Raw genomic sequence first — 21,254 nt, forward strand, 5'->3', positions numbered from 1 at the left:
ACTAGACCTCTATATATCACCCCATTTATACAGATTTAGAAATATTTTTACTAGACCCTTTTCGTTTCCAGTAGTTTATTTTACTTGGTGTTATTTTTCACATGCACTGGAGCATATGAAATGAAGTTAGAACTTGAATTCCATACTTCTACCATGACAGCCCTCAAAATTAGATTCAAAACTATTCCCCTCTTATCCAATTTGCTATATACTGTTGGCCAAACATCCACAGCAGGCAGAACCTTTTTGTGTTTACCCTGAGGTAGGTAATTGATTAATGAATATTCCTTCAACATTGAATACATATTTGAAAGCTGACAGGTGGAAGTTGCAGTGAGCCGAGATGGAGCCACTGCACTCCAGCCTGGACAATGATGTGGGACCCTGTCTCAAAAAAAAAAAAAAAAAAAAAAAAGAAAATGAAAATGAAAGCCAATGTATGACCAAAGGCTGTTTTGATAGTTTTTTATATTGCTATCATGGTTTGGTTATGCACACCATACTTTCACATAACCCCTTTTAGACTTTGAAGAAAAGGTATGGAAAACTTCAAATTTTTAAGTGGGTAGAAAATGAGAAAATGGTTTCTTTTTTAGTAAAATGTATTTCTGATCTGCATCCTTAGTCCTGGAGTTATCCAGAGAAAATAAATTCAAAATTCATCAATAGCTCAGACTGACGGCAGAGTTATCAGGGACATTTTCTTCTGGGCATTTCTGCTTACTTCTTATTTCTTTGCTTTAGTCTGGGAAATGTGACAGCTGTACCTTATTTTCTTGTGTCTGCAAGCCCTCAGGGCATATGTGCTCAGGAACTACTTTGTGGTACACTTAAATAAGTATATTTATTCACTACTTGCTCTAAAAAACAAAATGCAGGAAACATCAGAGTATATCAAATTACTTTTTTCCATGTGCAATATTCAGGCAATGCAATAATAGATGGAGGTACAGGTGAAAATGCTTCTCTTTTTAAGCCAGCTGTTAAATGCATTAAGTTTTAATTTGTACATGCAGTTTTATAACACTTAGATAACCAACCAAAATATGTTATTTGGCTATCTCCAATATAATAAGTCATTTGTCATTTTAAAGTTATTACTCACTTACTAGCTACATTTGCTCGAATGATAATTAAACAGATATTCCAAGGAAGAACAAAGGAGAAATACGTAAAAAAAAAAAGCTAAGTAATTTCTTCTAACAAATCAGATTTTTCTTCTACAGTTTGTTAACCTGTAACCTATCTGAAAGGTCTAAAATATTAAAGTTTTGTGAGACATTTTGTGTGAAAAATATTGTTGCCTATTTTGTACTTCATTTGCTTTACATGAAAATAAGCTATTGTATGCTAAATAATATTATATAATTTTATTGTAAGAGCTATGCTCTAAAGTAAAATGTTAAAAGGCAATATGTACAGTTATGTATTTATGATATATATTCTGCAGGATTTCAGAAAAGATTTGATAACTTTCAAAATTGTAAATAAAATAAGGAACAGAACATAGTGCTCAGGACTTAGAATAAGGTAAATACTGCATTAAGCATTAAAATTCTTGGGAATAAAAGAAAGTAAGGGAACAGATGTATTTCCTGTTAGTCTAATTATCAGAAATAAGCAAAATAAGCTGGGCGTGGTGGCTTATGCCTATAATCCCAGCGATTTGGGAGTCCAAGGTGGATGGATTGCTTGAGCTTAGGAGTTTAAGACAAGCCTGGACATTATGGCAAAACCCTGACTCTCTAGAAAATACAAAAATTAGTTGGGCATGTGGCACATACCTGTAGTCCCAGCTACTTAAGAGGCTGCTTGAGAGGCTGATGTGGAAGGATCACTTGAGCCTGGGAGACTGAGGCTGCAGTGAGTGTGATTGCACCACTGCACTGAAGCCTGGGCAACAGAGTAAGACCCTGTCTCAAAAAATTAAATTAAATTAAAGTAAATTAAAGAAATAAGCAAAATATAGGTTATCTTATTTCTAACTTCCAATATAAGTTAATTTATTATGCGTATTTTTTGGAAGAGGCAATCACATCACAAAAGATAATGTTTCAACAGTAGTGTTACAGATTTGGAGGCAGACTTTTGGGCTGCCTGTGAACAAGTCCAAATTTTTTCTTACACACAGTAGAGGAATTCATTTAAGTATCTAGACACATACTCAAGTAAGAGTCTAGAATTATAAAACATAGAGCATTACAATCTTAGGCCTGGAAAATACTAAAAGCAGATACATTTAAATATAAGAAAATCCTAATGCAGTAGAAATTGAATTATTGATGTTCCAGTCAATACTCTAGAAATCTGATAAATAACAGCAGTGATGACTAAAAGACCTACCCATCAGCTACAAAATGAGTTTCCAAGAGTCTACATTAATTATCATATTAGATAAAGAAGTTTCTATTAAGTAATTGAAAATTGGAATATGTCTGTCCCAAAATTGTTTTGCCACAGTACCCATGTTTCATATTGAGCTGGATGTTTCCTTTTGTTCTTTCTTCATTCTTTTTGTTGATGATGTTGTTGTTTCTTCCTATTTTTTACTTGCTTCTCTCTCTCTTCTATCGATTCTATTTCTTTACTAGAATGAATAAAAACATTTGGTTACTTATTGTATTAGTCCATTCTCACATTTCTATAAAGAAATACCTGAGACTGAGTAATTTATAAAGAAAAGAGGTTTAATTGCCTCATGGTTGCACAGGTTGTACAAGAAGCATGATGCTGGCATCTGCTCAGCTTCAGGGAGGTCTCAGAAAACTTACAGTCATGGTGGAAGGCAAGTGGGGAGCAAGCACCTCACATGACCAGAGCAAGAGTAAGAGAGAGTGAGGGGGGAGGTGCCACACACTTTTAAACAACCAGATACCATGAGAGCTCACTGTCATGAGGACCGTACCAAGGTGGATGGCGTAAACCATTCATGAGAAAACCACTCCATGATCCAGTCACCTCCTACCAGGCCCCACCTCCAACACTGGCAATTACATTTCAGTATGAAATTTGGGTGGGAACACAGATCCAAACCATATCACTTATAAAATTCATAATTCATGGTACCAAAACCTTTTAATCAAAAGTACTTGTTTTACTCAACAGTATTAAAACATGTAAGCATTAAGTCTACCTAAAAACAAAATTGAAGAATGTTACATATGTTAAAAAGACCAGAAATTAATTCATATACCATTTCAACTTGAAATGTAAACTCTAGAAAGACCATCCTCTTCTGGTTATATAACAGTTTTATTATGCTGATATACGATCATACAGCTTAAATCATCAATAGGTTAGAAATCTGATCAATACCAAGTCTCTTAGTTTGGCTCACATCATTGGAATCGAAGGTTAATGTCACATCAGCAAACACTAAAGAATCTTAGATTTTTCATAATTTTCCATCAGTGAAGTTATTCAGAGTGCAGGAGTGATCAGTGTCAGAGGTTGGTATGAAAACATTCATGTTCTTTTCAAGAACATTAGAATGAAAAAAACAGATCTTAGGTTTATCAAGGGAAAAAACTGGAATTTTAAAAAAACAGGAGTTTTAGCTTTTGATGAAGTCGAAATAAATGTGTCCATAGAAACTCTCAAATATCAAGACAAAATCGTTTAACAACCAAAGGTAGCAAACATCAAAGCTCACCACTCAGATTCATAAGTAACATTTCTAGTGGCACAATATTGTTTCTTTTTTTAAATAATATACCTTACCTAGAAAGAGTACTTGGGCCCTTTACTATATAGCATAATAGTCATGATACAATAAAGTCAAGTGTAATACCTCACCCTAATATCAATAATAGATGTTTAAACGTCTTTTTTTTTTTTTTTTTTTTGAGACGGAGTCTCACTCTGTCACCCAGGCTGGAGTGCAGTGGTGTGATCTTGGCTCACTGCAACTTCCGCCTCCCAGGTTCAAGCGATTCTTCTGCCTCAGCCTCCCGAGTAGCTGGGACTACAGGCGCACACTACAACACTAGGCTAATTTTTGTATTTTTAGTAGAGAGGGGGTTTCACCATGTTGATCAGACTGGTCTTAAACTCCTGACCTCATGATCCACCCGTTTCAGCCTCCCAAAGTGCCGGGATTACAGGCGTGAGCCACTGTGCCCGGCCATGTCTTGGATTTTTAAAAAATGCTTGTCACACACAACAGTATTCCCATTATATATTGACATATGTGTTTTGTCCTAAAAAATAAGATTCCCATTGCAGTATATTATAAATTGTAAATCATTGTTTTAGTCTTAGATTTCCTTGCTCACATTATCAAGCTAGTCTTTGCAGGGAAGGGAAATAAGGTGGCCAAGATGGTGAAACCCCATCTCTACTAAAAATACAAAAAAAAAAAAAAGATGGCCAGGTGTGGTGGCCTGCGCCTGTAATCCCAGGGATTACAGGGATTACAGCAGGAGGCTGCAGCAGGAGAATCGTTTGACCCTGGGAGGTAGAGGTTGCAGTGAGCTGAGATCATGCCACTGCACTCTAGCCTGGGTGACAGAACAAGACTCCATCTCAAAAAAAAAAAAAGAAAAGAAAAGAAAAAAAGAAAGAGTTCAGGTTGCTTCTCAGCCTGCTCTATCAAAGCAGGGATGTGTGGCAGATGCTCAGCTGTTTGGCAGTTAGGAGCAGTTAAGATCTGTGATCTTTTGCAATTTTGGAGAGTTTCCCATTGCACAGTAGGAACGGAATGTTAAAAATTCCTAGTATCTCACAAGTTTTTTAGTAGATTTGGAGATAATTTGCCTTTGTCTTCACTTTTTTTATTTTTATCTTTATTTGCTTAGAGACAGTGTCTTTCTCTGTCACCCAGGTTGAGTGCTGTGGCACAATCATGGTTCATTGTAGCCTCAATCTCCTTGGTTGAAGTGATCCTCCCACCTCAGCTTCCTAAATAGCTGTACTCAGCTAATTTTTTTTAAAAAAAGGTTTTTTTTGTAGAGATGGGATCTCACTATATTGATCAGACTGGTCTTGAACTCCTGGCCTCAAGCAATCCTCCCACCGCGACCTCCCAAACTGCTGGGATTATAGGCGAGAGCAACTATACCCAGTCTTTATCTTCTTTAATTGCACATTCATATAGTTTTCAAAGAGATTTGGGAAAAAATAATATTACATCAGGAAGAAGAAATTAAAGAAGGCTATGGTCACTTTTAACTATGTTGAAAATACCATTTGAAGAATAGAGATAATCTGTGACCCCAAAACTTTGATGAGAAGTACAAGTGAAATTTATCATCTTATGGGTGGTGTTTTAATAATATTATGTTGTGATTATAAATGAGTGTGGCCAAATAGTGTCTCCTTTTGTTCAATAAACTTTTCCCTAAAACAGAGGCAATTGTTTCAAGTTATATTTTCCGTAAAAGTAGTTTTGTCAGAGCCATGCTAATTTGAGTTTGAAATCTCCTAAAATGATCATTACTTACTAAATGGTTAGACTATCTTCTTTCAAAAAGCTCAATAAATTAAGAAGTAATACCTGATTAATCTGCATACATTTTAAGGAATATTATCTGAATAGTCTTACCAGGAAATTGGGTGATACTTTTTGGGTACTAATTTTGATTTGTTTGTGATTCTGGTATTAAGCGAAATCAGTGGGGCTAGCCAGCCTTTTTTTCTTCCAAAATTAGCTTTTATTAACTAATTTTAAAAATTCAAAACTCTAAAGCATTAAATACTAAGGAATTCATTTTTTAAATGTCTGTCCTCTTGAAAATAAATTATCTTAATATTTTAAATGGATGATTACCAAGTAGCACTCTTTCTATTTGGTTGGTTTGCTAGGTTTAGAATAAGGATTCTTGGTCACTGAGAAATCTGTTCCAGAAAGCCCTATGGCAGGGGGATGAGAGAAGCCAAATGTAACTGAGAGTTGTGGGTGCTTATATTGTTGTATTTTCTTTTAATATTTGGTGGCTAGAACTTCTAGAGTTAAACATGGACTAAAGTACAAAACTAAATATTTCCCAGATCCTCTTGGGGATGTTAATAAATATGGTGTTAGAAAAAGTTTTGTGGTCAATTGGTTTGGGATGTTTTGCACATCACTGCCTTTGCCTGACATTCAAATATCCAGTAGCACATCAAAAGCTTTCAGAAGGCTCATAGTGTTCCTGCTCATGTAGCTTAGCATCTCATCTGAACACTTTACCTCTGTGGTCTTCCTCTCCAAAACACATAACCTTAAACCAATCATGACAAAAAAAATCAGACAAATCTCAATAGGAGGCTATCCTATGATTTATCTGATTGGTACTTCTCAAAACTTTCAAGGTCAAGGTCTTAAAGGAACCTAAGGAGACATGAGGACTAAATGTAATATAGTATCCTGGATCAGATCCTGAAATGAAAATGAAAGACATTAACTAAAAACTAAAGTAATCTAAATAAACTGGACTGTAGTTAAAAGTAGTGTATCAATATTGCTTCACTAATTATATAAATGTACCATATTGATGATGCAAAATGTTTAAAATAGGAAAAACTGTATGCAGGGGGTAGATGGGTAGTCTCTGTAGTATCTGCTTAATATTTTTGTAAATTTAAAACTGTTTCAAAAATATAAAGCCTATTAACTCAGAAAAAGCTACATCAACAAGGCATGTTATTTATGTGAAACTTTTTCTATTTACAATGTTCTCTGTGTACACAAAATAAATTGGGCCATATAAGAATATGGAAATCTTAATTAAGCTCTTTGGTAAAACAAACAAACAAAAAGAAATAAAAGCATGTAAAGATTCGGATACTGAAGTAGGCAAGAATCTATCAGTAAAATGTTGCGATCCAAAAGGTCACAATCAGAATCTAGATGATTTCCTCAGTACTTTACATACATGAAGATGTCACAACTCCGTGGAAACACAATGCTTAGGCTACCCAATTAGATCTTTTGATATGTGACCAGAAGAAAATGGCAGAATGGAGTGTAGAACACTGCAGAATGGTTTTTCAATGTACACAGGGAGAGGTTAATTCCGAGAGTACTCTCTTCTCATTAGGCTACCGTGTCTGGTACATTTGCCATGACTGTCTTAGGATATCCATTCATTCCTACACAATATCTGGGAACAGATTTGCAAGTAACTCTCATTATTGTACTTACCAAGTTTGCAGGCTTCTATTCCTATTCCAGTGTTGTATATGTAATGATTAATGATATAATTAATAAACAATAACAAATGTAATAACTACTGTTTATTGCGCATGCCAGGAACCGTGTTGAGCCCTTTATTTTATTCTGCTTAAACTTGGTAACAAACCAATAAACTAAGCATTGTTCTCATTTAATAGATGAGAAAACTCTCCTGTGCACACAATTCTTTACACATAGTGAGGTAGCAATACTCCCTGATTTACTCATAAGCCCCTCAAATCAGTGTTTTAAAAGGTAAATTTTTACATCCTGTTTAAATATGTTCTTAGGGAAGATAAATAGAGCTGTTTTGGGAATCAGTTTTGGGAGAGATTTGGTGCTGTAGTCAAATGGGCTTAAATGAATTAACTCATCTAGCTCTTCTGCTATGAAGAGAAAATAGAGAGAGCAGAGGATAGCAACAAAATTCAGTTAAAAAAACCCCAGACAAATGCTTGTTAGTAATCTGATGGGAAAACTTACTTTATTTATACTTTCTCCAAACAGAGCTTGGTAGTAAGAAGTGGATTTGTCTTAATATAACTTTTGCTTACTTGTTTGGAGGTCTTTGCTTGAGATACTTTTTTGAAAAAAGGAAGATGTTCTTAGTTTCCACCAAAGACAGTATTGTCTGTATTGTCATCCTTACTGTGGAGATGATAAACCATCAGTAAGGCTACATGGTGGGCAACAGCTTTCCAAAACTGAGTGGTGAATCACCTCTTTTCAATTATATATCTAAACTTGGTAATATCAGCTTGTAAGAGAAGGTCATGCAGTATCTTCCATCCAATTAACATGCATAGAACACCTCCTCCACAACTCATTCATCCTTTGCTATAATTTACAACTTCCTGTTTTATGTCAATGGTTTTAACTTTTTCAGATCTTATTCGATTTAGCTAAGAAATAATGCCATAAGATAGGATGTAGGCCTAATGCTATATTTATTTCCTTTCTCTCTGTAAGATTTATATTAATAGAAAATGTTATCTCCTCTTAGTCTATAGATAGGGTCCAGGAAAGTTTATTAAAAAATTAAGTTAAAGCTGTCTTTCTTTTAATTCACAATATCCAGAAAAGCATATCTACCTTTGGCTTTAATTGAACACCCTTGAAACCAAAACGGCTAATATGTTAGTTATTGTCTTTTCTAGATCTCACTGAAAGTCATGATTGAAGAAAGTACATAGGATAATTTTCCATGGTATAGAATTCCTGCTGTCATTCTTCCTTCCACATTTTCTAGCCAGTTTTCTCATACTGCAGATTTTCCCTATGCTGAAGGATTCCTTGACTCTACCGTACAGTCAACATTCAAGACCATAATTAAATGAAAGTTCATTAAGATGTGTACCTAAATGCCAAACACTAGTTTTTTTTCATTGTTCTTTGGTTTATGTTTGTTTACAAAGAAGAACATGTGTAGAATGACAGTTATCTTATTTTAAAAGAACTAATATTCCAGAAATGGTCTGTAAAACTCAAGATGAACTAATTGACCCATTCTTGATATTAAACATAGGTTATTGTACATATTTTCTTTGACTATAGAAAGCCACTTGTTTGCTACAAACTTCTCCTATCTTGGTACAACCAATATCAGATCAGAAGATTTCCCCAAAGTAATAGCTGCTATTTTTCCTCTTTAAATTGCAGGAGAAATAACAAGGCATTGAAGAATGGCAGATGAACGGAAAGACGAAGCAAAGGCGCCTCACTGGACCTCAGCACAGCTAACAGAGGCATCTGCACACTCACATCCACCTGAGATTAAGGATCAAGGCGGAGCAGGGGAAGGACTTGTCCGAAGCGCCAATGGATTCCCATACAGGGAGGATGAAGAGGGTGCCTTTGGAGAGCATGGGTCACAGGGCACCTATTCAAATACCAAAGAGAATGGGATCAACGGAGAGCTGACCTCAGCTGACAGAGAAACAGCAGGTAACTAAGGGCTCTGCTGTCACCAAGTGCTTGCTTTGTGCTTTGAAGTCAGTTTAGTCTGAAAGTGAATTAATATACAGCACTGATCCTCTTTCACTAGTGCTAGGACTGAAATTCCAGTCAGTCAGAGGAAATAAAAGAAGAGAAAAAATCATGGCAACTAACTTGACATTAGCTACATTCTCAATCCCATTCCCCTATTTAATTTTTGTCACGTGAATTTTTGCAGGCTGAGTATATGTATATTTTGCTAGAAACTGTCAGCATTTTAACTCATTGAAAGAATATTTTACAAATAGTTTTTTTTTTAATTCTCTGGAATGACTTTGTGCCTAAATCCAATGGATTGATTACAAGCATATTTTTAGAGCAGAAAAATGCAAAATACATAAATATATACTGTAATTTTTTTAACCCATCACTAAACAAACTACAGTTGAGCATTTTCTACATGCAAGGTGTTGTGTTAGCTTCTGTGCCAGTGCATGTGCAAGACATGGTCCCAGAACTCCATGGATCAGATGATCTTGGAGCAGACATGAGACTTGTGCGTATGATTATTTGGATATGAAGCATAACATGTAAGTGCCACATGAGCAGTATAGAAAGGCAGAGTTTAAAGCAGATTATTTCTGCTTTGGGCCAAAGATGGTGCACAAAACCATCTTGGGGTGCTGCAGCAAATTCACAAGAATACAACAAGGTATTTTAAATATTTAAGGGGAGCAGTGATAATACCTGTCAAACACTGCATGAACTATAAGCTCAAGATAGTTTACAGTTTCAACATTGCATTATACTATATTCCTTTAAGATATCATATCTTTGCAAAGATAGGTTTTCAGCAGTTGTTATGATAAAAGCAAGTACCCTGCAGAAATCCATGTGAAATGGAAGAAGAGAGTGATAGTGTCCAACCTGATTCCAGGATTTGAGAAGCTGTGCAGTGCCCCACAGGCACATATGTTCAATTTAGTATGAAATTGTGGTTAAGAATGAAATAAAAATATTATTTGCATGTTTCATGGTTACAATGAGGATTAAATAAGATACTAAAGTGTACAAAGTGAATGGCTCAAGAGACAATAACTGTTAGTTACTTTTATTATTACTGGTGGTAGTGGTGGTATCAATATGGATGACATAGCACTCTTGATCAAGCAATATTTTTCTATAGCTGAGTATTTACAACTTTAAGAGGGTGGAACTTGGGTGTCAGGTGCGCTAACTAAGAGGATTTTGAAGGGATTGCAGCATGAGGGGATGAGGACATGTTATAGCATATTGGTTGTGAGGAAGAAAAGAGTTAGTATGATATGTCAAGGTTTTTTTCATCATCGAATCTTGCAGCACCTGGCATTAGACCTTCAGTATTCCATAAATGTGTGTTGAGTGAGTGAGTGAATGAAGGAATAAATGAATAAATTCAAAAAGAAGAAAGTCCTCTTCACATTAATGGTGAAAACTATTGAAAAGTCTTACTTTGTCCCTTGGGCTCTCACCAGTTGACTCTCAGTGACTGTTATGAAGGCTTGTAATACACTAAAAAAAAATCACTGCAGTATGCTTGGTCATGCAGTGAAAATCAATACCATTCACTATTTCATCTGTTCAGTAGTCTTAAGTATTTGAGAGCATCAGAAAAATCTATTTGTCAAGACAGTGTGTCATCACCAGCTTCTCTGAGAAAATAATATACATTTAAAAGAGGCTAACAGACGTTTCTTTTAAATGATGGGTTTAGGAGCATCCAGAGTTAATTTTAAATTCAGCTCAACATGTATCAAACACATTTGGTATTAGATTTGGAAGATTGATTACAAAGGTTTTGTGTGTATGTTCTGAGTGACAAAAATTGTAAACTGTCAGCCATGGGTTACCAGAGTGATAGTCAATCCAAACTAAACTATGGTGTGATTTTTAAATTAACTTTCCTCTAGAAATAACAAGCCGAGTATTGAATCCATGAGATATGCATGTGTAGAAATCTATAGAAAAAGGAAAATGTAAAATATTATCTTTTCATTCGTACAGAGGGTTCCAGTGATGAGTTAATGTGCAACTAAATTTCTTTCCAAACTCCAATTTAACAAATAACAAATTTTATCATTCATGGTTTATTGACAGCTGTTTCACAAATTGTGTAATAAAAATCATCTCCAGCATAAACAGATGCTCTTAAATCCCAAATATGCTATTTAGAAATGCTATCATTTGATGATGGAGACTATAGATATGAGCTGGCATAATATTTTGATATGATTATTTTAAAAAGGACTAGGGATCGATACATCAGCTCACTCTTTTATGCAATCTACCAGTTACCAGTGTATTACATTTTTTCCTGTAATGAATAGTTCTCAGGACACTGTTAGCATAAAGCATTTCTCAGTGACATCAGGTCCATAGCTGTATGTTGTAGTGTCCAGGACATTACCGATTAAATCCAAAAATCTTTCTTCTACTTTCCTTTTTTGCTATAATCCTCTCTTTGCATTTTAAAATAATATTTTCTCCAAGGTTGTGTCTTTTTAACCATCTATATAAATAAGATCACATGATAAATAAATTGCAATCATCATCTTCTTCCCCCTTTTCTCGTTCATTAGAGTGGGCTCACTTCATCCAAGATCCTTACTTTTTCCCCCCATCCACTCCTTCAATGTTCATCTTCATTATGGGCAATCATAATTTTTAAAGATGCAAACCCATAGTCAGTGTATCCTTGATCTTATGCACTGACACCAGAGGGTGGGAGAGTGGATAATGTTAGAAGGCAATAATAATTTAAATTGGCTGGGTGCAGTGGCTCACACCTGTGATCCTAGCACTTTGGGAGGCTGAGGCGAGCAGATTGCTTGCGTCCAGGAGTTTGAGACCAGCGTGGGCAACATGGCAAAACTTCATCTCCACACACACACACACAAAATACAAAAATTAGCTGGGTGTGATGTCACGCACCTGTGGTCCCAGCTACTTGGGAAGCAAAGATGGGAGAATCACCTGAGCCCAGGGAGATCGAGAGATTGTAGTAAGCTGTGATCAGGCCACTGCACTTTGGCCTGGGTGACACAGCAAGACCCTGTCTCAAAAAAATAATGTTAATAATAATCTAGATTTTGTCCCTTTCTTTATGATTTAAAGCTATCCATAGAAAGATAGAATAGGTTGCTCAACTATAGCATAATTTTTTCATTCTTTAAGATTTTTTCTTACCACTAAAGTATCCTTTTTAGAAGCCATGCCACAGAAGCATGAAAAAAAGAAATGAGAAACTATTAATATCTAGCCACTTAGGAAAGCTGTTGTTATAATAAGTCTAAAGTGTAATTTTTGTCTTTGTCTTTGTTTTTTTAAATTTTTATTTTCATGGATTCGGGGGTACAAGTGCATTTTTGTTACATGAATATATTGCATAGAGGTGAAGTCTAGGCTTTGAGTGGACCCATCAACTGAATAGTGAACATTGTACTCAATAGGTAATTTTTCAACCCTCACCTCTTTCCCACTCTCCCCACTTTCTGAGTCTCCAGTGTTTATTATTTCCATCTTTATGTCCATGTGTATTCATTATTTAACTCTCACTTATAAGTGAGAACGTATGGTATTTGATTTTCTCTTTCTGAGTTATTTCACTTAATATAATGGTCTCCAGTCCCATCCATGTTGCTGCAAAGGATATAATTTTATTCTTTTTTTATGGCTGCATAGTATTCCATTGTATATCTACACCACATTTTCTTTATCCAGTCATCCACTGATGGATGCTTAGGTTGATTCCATACCTTTGCTATTGTGAGTGGTGCTGCAATAAACATATGAGTACAGGTGTCTTTTTGATATAATGATTTATTTTCCATTGGATAGGACCCAGTAGTGAGACTGCTGGATGGAATGGTAGTTTTATTTTCAGTTCTTTGAGAAATCTCCATGCCGTTTTCCATAAAGGCTGTAGTAATTTAACATTCCCATCAACATTGTTTAAGAGTTCCCTTTTCTCTGTATCATTGTTAACATCTGTTGTCGTTTGACTTTTTAATGATAGCCATTCTAACTGGTGTAAGTTGATATCTCATTGTGGTTTTAATTTGCATTTCCATGATGATTAGTGATGTTGAGCATTTTTTCATATACCTATTTGGCCATTTGTATGTGTCTTCGCTTGAGAAATGTCTATTCATGTCCTTTGCTCACTTTTTAATGAGGATTTTGTTTTCATGTTGAGTTGTTTGAATTCCTTAGTCCTTTGTTGGATGCACAGTTTGCAAATATTTTCTCCCATTCTGTAGGTTGTCTGTTTACTCTATTGGTTATTTCTTTTTCTGTGCAGAAGCTTTTTAATCTAATTAAGTCCCATTTGTCTATTTTTGTTTTTGTTGCATTTACTTTTGGGGTGTTAGTCATTATAGTTCTTTGCCTAGGCCAATGTTCAGAAAAGTTTTTCCTAGGCCTTTTTTCTATGATTTTTGTAGCTTCAGGTCTTACATTTAAGTTAAAGCATCATTTTAAAATTGCTTTCCAAAGCGTAAATAATAAGAGTAATGGCTTGTAATAATTCTTTTCTGTGTTATCTTTATTGAAGAAAGCAAGAGGAATGCATTTTGGTCCCCACAGAGTTTCAGCTCTGAAGATAATTAGGAGCCTTGTCTTTAAGTTTCAGTTACAGGGTTGGGGCCCAAACTCGTATTAGAACTTGTATCAAGATCTTATAAGAGGGCAAAGGGATTATTTGTAAAATTTGTAAAATATTGACTGGAAAATTATTTTAGAAGATAGAAAGTGACCTTTCAAATTTTAAGGGGGAAAAGCAATTGATTTATGTAATCATTGTGCATGTGACTTAACAGTGTAGTTACACTGGTTTTGACTTCATCTAGTATTCCCTTAATAGTATTATATCAAATCCTATCTTTACTGTGCCTGTTTATAGAATCATTTGGAATATGGCACTTTCTAGCAGCAAAAACAAGGATGTGCAAACAAAGTGGTGGTTCTGTTTCTGACCTTGCTCTAAAAAAGTAATAATTTTGCTGTTGCTCACTTTTCGTCTAAAGGAGGAAAAAAAATTCTAATTTCTGTTCATCCCTCAAGGATTGCTTACAGAACTATTATGGAAATATAAATATATGTAAAACTACAGCTTAGAAATGTGTATAGAATTGCAAGCTGCCGTAGTGCTCTTCAGTTTATAAAGCACCATCATATCTTTTATCTCATTTCATCTTTTTGTAATTTCCATGAGGATATCTATCATTAGTGTCTTCTTTTTACAAATAAGACGACTAAGGCACAGAATGGCTGAGCAACTTGCCCAGTATTACACAGTAAGAAAGTGAGAGAGGTGAATTGTGACACAGTGTTCAGGAATTTCATGCTCCTCTCTTCTCAACTGTCCTACTCTCAAGAAGTGGTATGATTTTTTTTCTATCGTTTATAATTTACTTGGCTTTATAAATCTGCTACTCATTGTGAAAGCTTTCAAGACTTTTTTAGATGAGTGTATTTTTTTTTCTTGCTCTCAGGATTAATTTTGCAAATGTCAGGATTTTTTCTTTATTAGAAAACAGTGGTGAAGTCCGCTACTTTTCTGTCACAGTTGCGGATGATATGAGTGAAATCTGGAAGGGACCAGTGAGATGACTTTTCACAGTAGATCACATGACTACTACCAGAATGCAAGTCTCTTGCCCTGCAGACCAGTGCTCTTTCCACCATCCCTGTCTGCCACATTTAGAACAGCAGTTAGTTGCAGCAGTTATCAATTACAGGCAAAGCAGACAATTCTTCTATTACAGAACTGCCACATTCATGTAACTTTAAGTGATATATCATAACTTTATTCCTAGTTTTCAATCTGAGTAGAGGAAAAGGGGAGGCAATTTTGAGATATTTATTGATGTCAAAACATTTTTAAAGTATTTAAAGTCAGGCTTTGGTGATTTTTTGCTATCTTAAAGTACAGTGCTGTGAACACTAGTAAAAAAATGCTGGTCACAGGCCAAGCGCGGTGGCTCACGCCTGTAATCCCAGCACATTGGGAGCCGAGGTGGGCGGATCATGAGGTCAGGAGATGGGGACCATCCTGGCTAACACGGTGAAACCCCATCTCTACTGAAAATACAAAAAATTAGCTGGGCGTGGTGACAGGCGCCAGTAGTCCCAGCTACTCAGGAGGCTGAGGCAGAAGAATGGTGTCAACACGGGAGGCGGAGCTTGCGGTGAGCTGAGATCGCACCACTGCACTCCAGCCTGAGTGACAGAACGAGACTCCGTCTAAACAACAACAAATGCTGATCAGGGAGTAGAAAGTGCCTACGTGCCCATCAAAAGCTAGTATCAGCAATCTCCTTGGGTAAATGTATGTAAAGATTAAAAGGCAATTCCTCACTATACTCCCCACAATTTACCAGGATTCCTTTGTCTCCCTATCATTTCCAGGCATGCTATCCAGACCTACCCACTGCCAAAGAGGCAGGAATGGAAAAGCTTTTCCAGGCTTTGCGTTGTCACTTTTTCAGGGAGCTCGCCATGGGAGCTATGTCTTCTAACGCCTGGTCCTACACTATCACATCCACATAACTCCAGCAGCCAAGTGACCAACACTCAGTTATATACATCTATTGTTGCTGCAGTTATTAAGTTTGAAAACACATGAAGGAAAAGTTTGGCAGCTCTCACATGCAAAAAGCTGAATATGCCTTTAATAAAGCTTTTCTCTCTGTTCTGCTTTTCAATCTCAGAAGATTCAAACCTACCTTTTCTCACCTCTCTCTTTCTCCCCTGCCTTCATTTCTAGATTTCGCGATTTACTAACAGGAGTCAGCATCCCATTTAAAATATGGCCTATTCTATGTAATATGATATTAATTTATGCAGAGCAGAATAGCACTGAGCCATTTCTCCTGCAAAATGACTAAAGCCATCCACACCAACCCCCCCAAGCAAATAAACAAGCTCGCCTAACAATGCGAGAGGTTGCAGATTTTCCTTTCCTAGTTGCCATGCCAACCACTCATTGCTCTGGCTGCCATTTCCCTGAGCTCCGCAGAGAGAGGAGTGTGCAGAACAGTTATTTAGCATTCAAGGGTGGATCTGCAGAAAACCACACAGCCTCACTGCGAAGCATCTGGGCCTGGTGGCACCGATGGATGAGGACAGAAAATGGGGATCTTTTCAGTGTTTTCCTTCTAAAGGTTAGGCATCTGGGGCTAGAAAGAGTAAGAAAGAACAAGGATTGATAGAAAAGGCAGTTCCACGAGGTTTGTATTGTCACGTTTGCTTTGTCCTATGTGGTCTCTCTACTAGGTGAAGCTGGTTGTGGGGATTAGTTTCAATCATAATATTTGGCTTGGCTTGTTGATGAATAGGATTTGAACCTAATTTAGGGCTAGCTTATATGGATATTATAATAAAGAATTGTGTCTTTTATTCTTGATACAATATGAGGTTGTATATGGCAGGTATTGCCAGCCAGAGCTTTTGATATTTTACAAATTAGAGGAAAAAACCAACGTCAGATAAAGTTTTGTTTCATTGTACAATTATAAGGTACTTTGTCCCATAAAAATCTGTCTTTGCTCTTTAGTCAAGTCTTAAGGTAGGATGAGATTTTCTTAAGATGGTAATTCTGAATCGAAATATGAGGAAGACTTGGTTTCTCAAGACTTGTTTCCATTAAACCCTATGACTCAACAAATTGAGGTATGATTTTATTCCTTGGAATTTTAATTGCCTACAAACACTTCAAGTTGTGAAGAGCAAGACTCTATCTAACACAATATAATAGGATATTTAAAAACTGAGGTTAATTGCATTAACATATACTTCTATGTGTGTTCCTCAAGAAAATTCCTCCCATGCACTGTGGAAATCAGTCTCGTTTCTTGTCTTGCTTTGTGCTAAATGTCAGAACTACATCACAAGCACAAAAAAAAAAAAAAAAAAAAAGTATTTTCTCAGATGTTTTGGTCCACTGACATTTTAAAAATTATTCTGTTGAATTTGAATCTTAATGCAACAGATTTGTGCCAATGACAATTCAGACCTATTTGTGGAAATTATTCTTTCTGGTTTGTTTTTAAGTGTAAATATAATTTAATTATCATTGTAATTTTTACTTGACCTTTCTCTCATCCTGTATTTTCCATGATCTTAAGTTTTCTCTCCTCTAACTTGCTGTCATGTTTGTCATCATATTTTTCTCTTAACGTTTTTCAATTTTTTTGAGATTAAGAAAACCTCCATTTAGATAAAAATTATAAACAATTATTAAATGCTTTTTTATTTTTAGCGAACAGATGAAAGTAATAAGTAATGGAAGTGAGTCTTCTATATTCATTTTTGGACTGTCTAAGCCTTTGTTTTGGTTAGGATTATGCATGGCCTTTATCTGTCCTTTGTTACATTTCGAAGTATTTTCTCCTCACCAAAGAGAAAAGAAAAAAAGATAAGATAAAAAATCTAATGGTTTTGAACAAATAAATTGCTCAAATATCTTGAGAATATATTTCAGATCAAGCAATAATGTGTTGTTAAGTGTGAAATATATATATACACATATATATATTCTTTGATTATATTACTTCTGCATGTCTGAGAAAGATATTTGCCACTGTATGCCAAATGCTGTCTTGCGGTTTAGCATTGGGTTTGATTTTATTGCGGTTGGGAGGTTAGTAAGTAGACTGGAGAGTACCCAACAGTTATCACTCCTCTTTTTTCCCCTCCAAGCTATTGAGATAAACTGACTCTTTCTGCTTCAGTGTGTCAAGCCTTTTTCTCTTCCTCTCATTCCCTCACACTTCACTGCTCCCCAGTACATTACATAAAGCACGTGCTTTGACTGTCAGGGGAGTCTGAAAATCATATCAGGAGAGGATGAACAGAACAACTGGTGCTGCATTGCAGACCTGGTAGCTTCAGCATTATCTGACCTGGCATCGTGAGTCCTGGGGGAAAAGGACACTAAACCGTGTCCTGCCGGCTCACTGTGTAGCTCGTCTCACTGAATGAGTCACCATTCAGCAACACTCATAGAAAATACAATTCAAAAACCAGCCAAGCTGACAAGCAAAGGAAGGGGAAAGCGTATGTCATAGGTTCTCATGCAACTTTTAACAATTGCTTTTAACAATTTTTGCAAATGCTGGGTGGTTATTAGAACACAGAAATAAGAGTAAAATACAGTCAATTTCAGGAATATGCAAGAAGGCATTAGGCAAAAATAGAAAAGAAAGGAGGAATCAAGATTCAGAGAAAAATCATCCTAAATACATATGATTCAGCTTAAGCATCCTGAAAATCCATATTTTTAATTTGGAAACACAGGTCAAAGTGATGCTGGCATATGAGCACCTCTGATTCTTGCAAAGCATATCCAGTCTGAATGATCAGTCCTCTGATTGGTCTAAAATTTTCTCTTTTGTGACACGTTACATTTGCCGAATGTAAATGGGCAAGTTTACATTGTGGTGTTTTCATTCCCATGCAGCATTGTGCAACAAGTCATAGGAAAAACATTTTGGAAGGGTACCACCCTACAGCAAAGGTTCTCAGAAGTCTACCATTAAAGATAAAGAGCTGTTGTTGATTTTATTCTCTCAAATGAGTCTCCCTCCTCTGAACACCAAGTACCATGTTTATATCTTGCTAATGCAATTGATCATAGCAATCATTTTACTGAGGTTACTTGTTATTTGTTTTTATTCCAGTCACTAGGTTGGAAATGCTTTGAGGTAGAACCTGTACTTCATTCATCTTTCTTTTCCTTTTTGTATATAACACAGTGCTTATTTTCTATAATATGTAGGTGCTAGTACATATTTTTTGAATTAATATAAAGAAGAGAGGGCTGGGCGTGGTGGCTTATGCCTGTAATCCCAGCACTTTGGGAGGCCAAGATGGGTGGATCACTTGAGGTCAGGAGTTGAAACCAGCCTGGCCAACATAGTGAAACCCTGCCTCTACTAAAAAAACAAAAATTAGCTGGGCATGGTGGCACACACCTGTAATACCAGCTACCCGTGAGGTTGCAGCCCAAGAATTGCTTGAATCCAGGAGGTGGAGGTTACAGTGAGCTGAAATCATGCCACTGCACTCCAGCCTGGGCAACAGAGTGAGACCTTGTCTCAAAAAAAAAAAAAAAAAAAAAAAAAGAAGAAGAAGAAGAGAGAGAATATCCATATATAGTTGTGAGAATGGAAATCACATAAACAAAATGGTCTACAAAATTTATACTACATTGTGAACAATAAATCTGCAGGAAAGACTATGTTAGAAAGAAAAACTGTGGCTAACACCTGTGTCCCAGCACTTTGGGAGGCCAAGGCAGGCAGATCATGAGGTCAGGAGATCAAGACCATCCTGGCCAACATGGTGAAACCCCATCTCTACTAAAAATACAAAAATTAGCTGGGCTTGGTGGTGCACACCTGTAGTCCCAATTACTCGGGAGGCTGAGGCAGGAGAATCGCTTGAACCCAGGAGATGGAGGTTGCAGTGAGCTGAGATCGCGCCCCTGCACTCTAGCCTGGTGACAGAGTGAGACCCCATCCCAAAAGAAAAGAAAAGAAAAGAAAGAAAGGAAAACTGAGAATGAAGAGGTAAATCAAGAAACTGAAAACAGTTGAGATTCAAAGTAAGGACTTTAGAACTGTTGGTTAGGACAGAAAGAAATTAGGTAGGAACTCCAAAATACTGTAGTGAAAATATATAGTGGAAGACTTAACTTGTTCTGAAATTGGGAGTGAGAGTTGGGAGTAAAGAAAATATATCTTTGACTGACAATAGCTGTATAAGATATCAAATTGGAGATATTTTCTTGATGATGAAAATTACTGAACTGAAAATAATATGAAAAGTCCAGATAAATGAACTTTCTGAAAGATAATCTAGTGGTTAAGAAATACACAGATACAGAAAAAATTTTCATGTTCATTTCTGCAGAATTGAGGCCAGTGTAATAACTGGCTTGGGTTGAAAATGCCACCGAAATATCCTGTAAATGGAACTCTATAATGCATGTCCTTTTTGATCCTCTGACTATAAATAAGGATTGCTGCGCTGTTCTAGGTCAGGAGCTCAAGTAAATCTCATTTCTGACAAATGGGCAATCTAAATCTTAAAGCATTTGGATATTCTAAGTCATGGATTTAATATGTGCCTCCATTAAAGGAGTATAGCAGTATCATCTTGGAAAGATATTATGTATCCTATTTTTGAAGACCAAATGTCACCAATGCCCTTTATTTTCTCTATTTCATCTTTGAGTCTATAAAATTATTTGCAAATGAGTTCTTAGATAGTAAACAACATTTTCATATCAAATTAGGAAATTTATACATTAACTTTAGGAAAATATTGTGATTTCAGTTAAATATAATTCCTTAGTTTCATTTTAGTTTTCATTTTTCACTTAATAAAAAGCTTCCTGTGATCCATAATTTTCTTTTTTCCTTTGACATATTTGAATGAAAATGCTCCCATTTACATTTTCTAAATCTAATCGTTAAGTATCTCAGTGTTTTTAGTGAAATTCTTCTGCAAGGAGGAAACTTATAATAGCAATAATAATTATCAACTTACTTTTATAAGCGCTTTAAAAAAATAAATCAGTTCACAGGATACTTTTTCTCCTTATTGCATTTTGCATCTTCAGCCCATGTTTGTTTATGTCTTTCTTTAAAAATGGACTTTGGTTGTTTTTCTCATCAGCTTGAAAAACAGAGATTTGTGACTAAAGCTTTAAAAAAATTGGAATAAACTTGCTTTCCTTTGAGCTTTACTGGAACACAAATGCTGACCTGGGGAAAGTGGCTTTTTCTCCAAATATTGCACTAACTTGGTGTAGATCACAACGCATATAAGATATTTATTTTCTCCAAGCCAGTTCTCATCTAGTTTTTTAGAAGTCCTGATTGCTATAAGAAAAGACGCAAATAATTAAGTTTGAAGCAAATATAGTAGCCACTTAACAAAAGTCACATTTTAAGAGAGGAAGTTCATTCAGTTCGGCTAACTATAGTCCGCTGCTCTCATGTAAATATCTGCCATCCTGAAGAAAAATGTGTTATGAAATGCTCTGCAGACCACATTTAACTTGCACATATGATCCTAATACAACATCAAAAATACTGCTCAAGGAGTTGGCTATTTTGGT

The 21,254-nt window shown here is 35.9% G+C and overlaps 1 protein-coding gene across 50 annotated transcripts in view; it reads left to right on the forward strand.

The window, feature by feature from the left end:
• Nucleotides 1–21,254, forward strand: part of MAP2 (microtubule associated protein 2) — a 308,224-nt gene that overhangs the window by 218,729 nt on the left and 68,241 nt on the right. For 42 of the 50 annotated variants that reach the window (XM_038001613.2, XM_073020011.1, XM_073020006.1 and 39 more), the window contains one exon: nucleotides 8,813–9,097. In XM_038001613.2, coding sequence (XP_037857541.2) covers nucleotides 8,836–9,097 — 262 coding nt within the window. In that variant the 5' untranslated portion in view covers nucleotides 8,813–8,835. Of the gene's footprint in view, nucleotides 1–8,812; nucleotides 9,098–15,400; nucleotides 16,357–21,254 lie in introns of those variants that run through there. The other 8 variants (XM_038001632.2, XM_038001634.2, XM_038001633.2 and 5 more) reach the window with 3 other exon arrangements.

This window comes from Chlorocebus sabaeus, chromosome 10 (assembly GCF_047675955.1).
Source record: "Chlorocebus sabaeus isolate Y175 chromosome 10, mChlSab1.0.hap1, whole genome shotgun sequence".
Taxonomy (NCBI): domain Eukaryota; kingdom Metazoa; phylum Chordata; class Mammalia; order Primates; family Cercopithecidae; genus Chlorocebus; species Chlorocebus sabaeus.